Genomic DNA, 6,899 nt, shown 5'->3' with positions numbered 1-6,899 from the left:
TCTGTGCAATATTTTTATTTATATATTTATTTATTTATTTCAAGTTAATTAGTTTAATTTTTTATGGTTAAAAAAAAATAATTTTGTGCCTCTTTCAAGTAGCAGTAAACAAATGGTTAGTCTTCACAGTTGTTCATATGTGTTGTAAGGATGATACCACTCTTTTTGTAAAATTATATTTATGATATGTTATGCTTGGAGACTTTCCCAATTATATATCACCTCATAAACACTGTCATAGTGGCAGAAATCATAGAAACTATAACCATGACTAGGATCTATACAATTTTATTGACTCACTCCTCTTGTATTTTTTAAAAATTGTTATTACAAGTGGCGTCAATGCTTAAACTTTTTTACCAGTGGACAATCTCTATGTACATTTTGAATTATTGCAATATTACATTGTTATAATCATAGAAACTATAACCATAAAACTAGATCTATAAAATTGTATTGACTCTCTCTCTCTTGTATTTTTTTTTATTATTATAACAAGTAGAGTCAATGCTTAAACTTTTGTACCTGTGGACATTCTCTATGTATATTTAGAATTATTGCAATATTACAGTGGTATAACATTTATTTCTTATGGTAAGACAATCACTTAATACTTGTTTACACAATAATACAATATTTGGAGATTTTTAATTTAAGTTGTGCATTGTTGCATGTTTCATTCTTGTATGATAAGTACTCATGTGTAAACTAACTAACATATAACAAGCAGTGATTCACAGTTGGTGACTGGACAGCTAGGCATAGTACAGCACATCGGTTTCCCTCTATATATCAACATTCTAGTAATATAGCTCAGGGTGTGTGACTATACTGTAACACTTGACACACGGTAAAGGTACAATCTGTAATTACTGAAACAGTGCCTTTTGAATGGATGGGAGGGGTTCTTTGTAAACATCTGAGTGGAGTCACCACTGACGTACATGAGAGGGTTCTTATTCTGAGGCATTTATTTCTCTACAGGCTCTGTGGTTGCAGCAGTTATGGATTTTCCTTAAAACTGTTTAATTGTCAGGTGTGTGCACTGTACCACAAGGAATTTTTTTTGATACTTCAAAGTATAAAAGTAATGTAATTAATTCCCTTGTAATTTTTCAACTGACAAAAACTCTATGTGGTTAGTCTTCACAGTTGTTCATATGTGTTGTAAGGATGATACCACTCTTTTTGTAAAATTATATTTATGATATGTTATGCTTGGAGACTTTCCCAATTATATATCACCTCATAAACACTGTCATAGTGGCAGAAATCATAGAAACTATAACCATAAAACTAGATCTATAAAATTGTATTGACTCTCTCTCTCTTGTATTTTTTTTTATTATTATAACAAGTAGAGTCAATGCTTAAACTTTTGTACCTGTGGACATTCTCTATGTATATTTAGAATTATTGCAATATTACAGTGGTATAACATTTATTTCTTATGGTAAGACAATCACTTAATACTTGTTTACACAATAATACAATATTTGGAGATTTTTAATTTAAGTTGTGCATTGTTGCATGTTTCATTCTTGTATGATAAGTACTCATGTGTAAACTAACTAACATATAACAAGCAGTGATTCACAGTTGGTGACTGGACAGCTAGGCATAGTACAGCACATCGGTTTCCCTCTATATATCAACATTCTAGTAATATAGCTCAGGGTGTGTGACTATACTGTAACACTTGACACACGGTAAAGGTACAATCTGTAATTACTGAAACAGTGCCTTTTGAATGGATGGGAGGGGTTCTTTGTAAACATCTGAGTGGAGTCACCACTGACGTACATGAGAGGGTTCTTATTCTGAGGCATTTATTTCTCTACAGGCTCTGTGGTTGCAGCAGTTATGGATTTTCCTTAAAACTGTTTAATTGTCAGGTGTGTGCACTGTACCACAAGGAATTTTTTTTTGATACTTCAAAGTATAAAAGTAATGTAATTAATTCCCTTGTAATTTTTCAACTGACAAAAACTGAGTGGCAGAAATCGTAGAAACTATAACCATGACTAGGATCTATACAATTTTATTGACTCACTCCTCTTGTATTTTTTAAAAATTGTTATTACAAGTGGCGTCAATGCTTAAACTTTTTTACCAGTGGACAATCTCTATGTACATTTTGAATTATTGCAATATTACATTGTTATAATATTTATTTCCTATGGTAAGACAATCACTTAATACTTGTTTACAAAATAATACAATAATTGGAGATTTTTAGTTGTGCATTGTTGCATGTTTCATTCTTGTATGATAAGTACTCATGTGTAAACTAACTAACATATAACAAGCAGTGATTCACAGTTGGTGACTGGACAGCTAGGCATAGTACAGCACATCGGTTTCCCTCTATATATCAACATTCTAGTAATATAGCTCAGGGTGTGTGACTATACTGTAACACTTGACACACGGTAAAGGTACAATCTGTAATTACTGAAACAGTGCCTTTTGAATGGATGGGAGGGGTTCTTTGTAAACATCTGAGTGGAGTCACCACTGACGTACATGAGAGGGTTCTTATTCTGAGGCATTTATTTCTCTACAGGCTCTGTGGTTGCAGCAGTTATGGATTTTCCTTAAAACTGTTTAATTGTCAGGTGTGTGCACTGTACCACAAGGAATTTTTTTTTGATACTTCAAAGTATAAAAGTAATGTAATTAATTCCCTTGTAATTTTTCAACTGACAAAAACTCTATGTATGTTAAGCTTTAGAAAGTTTCTCTAAATATGCAAACTTTCTGGATGTCAACATTCAATAAACTCATTATTTTGCACTGAGAGTGCAGGTGGGATTGTTCATGATGGAGTAAAAGTCTCAAGACAAAATAATATAAATACAAAAATATTTGGTAAAAATGTATTGTACTTATATTCATAATTCTAATATATATATACAAAAAATATTTGGTAAATATATATTGTACTTACTGTGTGTTTGTGTGTATAATATATACACACACAGTAAATACAATATATATTTAAAAAATTTTGTGTTTATATTATGTTATACTGTATATATCTTACAAAAATATGTGAATATATATATGGTGCTTATATTTATTTTTATTCATTTTATTTATATACAGGTATAAAATATAAGTACAATATAATAGTACAAAATATTATTTTTGTATTTTATACGTTTTTAAAAAAACTGTAGGTTTTGTAAAACATTTAAACACTGCATACTGTATGTTAGAAGAATTAGAAATGCATGCAATTTATTCAAAGAAGCTCATAAACATGGGGCACCTCATTTAAATGCTGCTTTCTTGCACTGATGGGTTTTTAGAATTTTAGAATTTGCTATTCAATGGAATATTGTGGTTATGTCGATCCCTATAGTCTACTAAACCCTCAATCTGATGATCTTTCACACAAATACAAGACTACACATTTTAGCTGTAAGGGAATCTAACCTGTTTAATTTTTGTTAAAAAAAAAATAGTTTCTGGCGATTCTGACAAAAATGTTGGGAGTCTGTCCAGTAAGGGTTCTTTTAGATCAAAGCACCCCCTGGAATTCAGTTACATTGTTGCACTAAATTGTGAGATCACCACCCTTCACAAGTGTAACCAATGGAGTGATGCAATCCTGTTAATTCAATGCTCTGGGCTTTTGTTCGAATCACACCTGGGAGAAAGCAGCGAACGTTCATGAGAAACAAGCAGTGACCTCATTTCTGACAAATAAAAGGAAGTCAGACTTTAGGAGGATAAAGAACCACGGGTCACATACAGGAATGCAAAAATCCCCCATTGTGTTCATATGACCTGTCACAAACTGCTTGTTCTATTTTGAGTGCTGATAGGAATGAGACTAGTGCATTACAGTGATACTTCAGGTTTATTCACCGTTAAAATGTCAGAATCACAGGATGAGTGTCAAAAACAATTTCAGTACATTCATTTTCCAAATAATAGCATATACAATCATTAATAAATAAATAGGACATATAAAATAAAAAACATTAAATACGCTCAAAAGTTATAAATAAATCTCTATACCACAAAAAACATTGTTCTTTCGAACATCAACATTTCTTATTTCTACAACGAAATACGTAAGGTAATAAACATCATATTAGCTTAAAATAAGTATACTAGTTGTAGTGCCCTTGGTATAGTGCTCATGCCTAAATACATAGTATTCAGCGTGTGGCTCTCACTGCATCTGGTGTGTTTTAGAACCAAAATATTATGTCACGATGCAATAAGCACTCAGCATTAGACAAACTACTTTAAAGCAAATGCCCTGAGAACATACTTTGTAAGTTTTAACGTAAAACACTTGTCTTCATACCGTGCCACACAACTCATGTGGCTAATAAATCACAAGGCAAACACTCCAAAGAATGTTTTGGGATAGTCTTCCTCGACGTCGGCCACATAGCTGGTTTTGGTCGACAGCTTATCTCCCTCCATGAGCTTAAAGACGGCGCCGAGATAGATGGTGCTGTATGTGGTCTTCTCGTCCTCAAGTGATTGGCATACGGAGTGGGCCGAATTCTGCAGAGGCTTCCAGTCTTCCACCGCATCTGTATAACGCCAGATGCTGTGGCTAAGGAACTTCTGAGTGGCATCATCTTCATTGGCTTCGTCCAAATTGCACTGTGTGGCATAGGACACTTGGCTGTACACAAAGTAAAGGCCGTCGGCGGGAATGTGAATCTCGTTGCCGACCAGCTTGAGGCCACCCTGTTCGAACGACTGATCCACGCCACTGACCCACTGCAGTGAATCCGACTGTGAGTTGCTGTTATGCTCACCTGCGAACAGAGAAGATAAATGTGTGAGAATGTGACCACAGGCACTTCGAAAGTGTCAGAATGGTAAAACTTAATACAAACTCATTCCTATGAAATCTAACTGTAAACTAGTAGAAATGGGCCTGTTTCCAATTTGGGTGTTTGGGTTAATGATCACAGTTTTTATCTTCAGTAGAACATGCGATAAAGTAATCAGAAAGTTTACTGGAGTCTTCCCACCTCTTGACACCCACCGAGAGCCAAATATATTACTGTATTTGAATGACGTCCTATTACGCTAGGAAATCCACATTAGCTAATGTTTAATGAAACATTCAGGCTTGTTACAAGTGGCAGGCCATTGAGCAGCTCTGCGCCAACAAACGCCTTTCATAAATCTCAGATTTTTGAGAATCTGATAAGATGAAATACTAAACTCAGTTTCTTGAAATGAAATGACCTATGACGTATATGAACCCGGTGCACAGAGAAACGTCAAAGGCACAGTTTGAGACTCACCATGTAAATGAATGGCGGCTTTTGTTCTCTCAGCGATCTGCTTTAGCATTTTTCCTTGCTCTGTAGAAAAGAGGATTGGAGTCAGTTTCACAGTTTGCTTTAACATCAGATACCCATTAATGTGTAAAATTAATTTTAGGCATGTATTTTACTTAAGAACACTGAGTAAAAAAACACTCTCATGGCAATTCATAACTGTTTTACATTTTGGAGAATTGGTGGCTAATTTGTATAAATTGGTACAATTTCAATTGAACATTTTTTAACATCTGCTTACCACCTTCCCCTAGGTTTTGGGGTTAGGAGTAGACCTTCATGCTTATTTTTTCCAAAAATCGTACATTTACATACAAATCACATTGTATGAATTCATACACTGAAAATTTGGAAGTAAAACTAATTTCACTCAGAAATTGCTAGTAAATTTCACAAATTATTACAAAGAAACTTCAGATAACACATTGAGCTGGAACTGAAATTTTCAAATGCAAAAACTGAAATAGTATTTTCTTGTAAAACATAATCTTCAAAAAATCTTTTTTTTTTCTTTTTCTCCAGTCTACAAAATCACCACCTCGTAAAACAGTTACATTTTCTCATGAGATTGAGATGAAAAACTAAAATTTAGCTTTGAAAAGTGCTAACAGAGACAGAAAACTGGGAATGTTTTTTACCTGATGGTGTGCTGATTTGTTTGTCTGAAAACATGTGAAGTTCTCTTTGGTTCGGGTTCTGTAAAAAAGACATGGCAAATGTTGTTTATCAAAGGCTCATTTCAAATTAGGTCACACTGTTATGTACTTGAATAATATTATCATCCCACACTAAAGTTTCAGTCTTACCATCACATGCCAGGCGAAGAAAGCAGCTGCCACAGCACAGAGGGTGACAAAAGCGATAGCAGCGACTGTCTTCCATATCCAGCTGCTGGAGGACTTTACTGGTAAAGATGCCACCGTTGTCTGATAAACTCCCCCTGCGCCGGCTTCCAGATCTACTAATGTCGTTTCGTATTTCACCATGCTGTTAGTTCTCTGAGATGTGTTCCTTTTTGTGCAAGCTTTTGAACTGAAGTTGTCTACTCGTCCATACAGTGTATGTGGATATATACTAAAGATAGGGGAAACTCCAGTGATGTCAGTATGCAACCAGCTTGAGGAACAGAGGTTGGTTTGAAAAGGGAAAGAACACCCTCAGCTCTCAAACACCAACTTTCCACCCACATATAACCTCCAGACACAGCACTCACACATTCACACCCTCACACCCTCACACTCTGCAAGCCAAATAGTAGTATTACACATCCTCTTTACACTTTCAAAAAATTATTACGCTTACAGTAAAAATTAAGCTTTTGTTTGTTGTCTGGTTCACTTTATCAGTTTAATTCATCTTATATTGCATTCATATTATGATCTACTATTATAACAGATCATTAGTTAACTCAATGTACTTTTAAATTAGAAATGACATGAAATTTTGATTTATGTGTATTCTCTCTAATTTTGCAATAAAGCCTGATAAAACAGCTCCGTGTGGTTAATGTTAATATGCCGTGGGCACTTTCAGTTTCAGGCTGGTGATGTAATACCAGCCCATCCAACTGGCCTA

The 6,899-nt window shown here is 34.4% G+C and overlaps 1 protein-coding gene across 1 annotated transcript; it reads right to left on the bottom strand.

The window, feature by feature from the left end:
• Window positions 1-4,002: 4,002 nt before the first annotated feature.
• Window positions 4,003-6,567, bottom strand: LOC107730828 (tumor necrosis factor-like). Its single transcript, XM_016541766.1, has 4 exons — window positions 6,131-6,567; window positions 5,963-6,020; window positions 5,289-5,348; window positions 4,003-4,790 (listed from the first exon to the last, which is right to left on the bottom strand). The coding sequence occupies exons 1-4, from the start codon at window positions 6,308-6,310 to the stop codon at window positions 4,354-4,356; spliced, it is 735 nt and encodes a 244-aa protein (XP_016397252.1). The 5' UTR covers window positions 6,311-6,567; the 3' UTR covers window positions 4,003-4,353.
• Window positions 6,568-6,899: the final 332 nt, after the last annotated feature.

The sequence above is a fragment of the Sinocyclocheilus rhinocerous genome, unplaced genomic scaffold, assembly GCF_001515625.1.
Source record: "Sinocyclocheilus rhinocerous isolate Xijiao unplaced genomic scaffold, SAMN03320098_v1.1 scaffold938, whole genome shotgun sequence".
Lineage (NCBI taxonomy): Eukaryota > Metazoa > Chordata > Actinopteri > Cypriniformes > Cyprinidae > Sinocyclocheilus > Sinocyclocheilus rhinocerous.
Note: the sequence above shows the minus strand (reverse complement) of the source record. Positions and strands in the feature narration are given on the sequence as shown.

Excerpts from the sequence above, each read along its gene's own strand:
- LOC107730828 (XM_016541766.1), bottom strand. The coding sequence starts at position 6,310 with ATGGTGAAATACGAAACGACATTAGTAGATCTGGAAGCCGGCGCAGGG. Across the intron at positions 6,021-6,130 it reads TCTTCGCCTGGCATGTGATG|AACCCGAACCAAAGAGAACT; the intron begins GTAAGACTGAAA and ends TCTTTTTTACAG. Across the intron at positions 4,791-5,288 it reads AGCCGCCATTCATTTACATG|GTGAGCATAACAGCAACTCA; the intron begins GTGAGTCTCAAA and ends CTCTGTTCGCAG.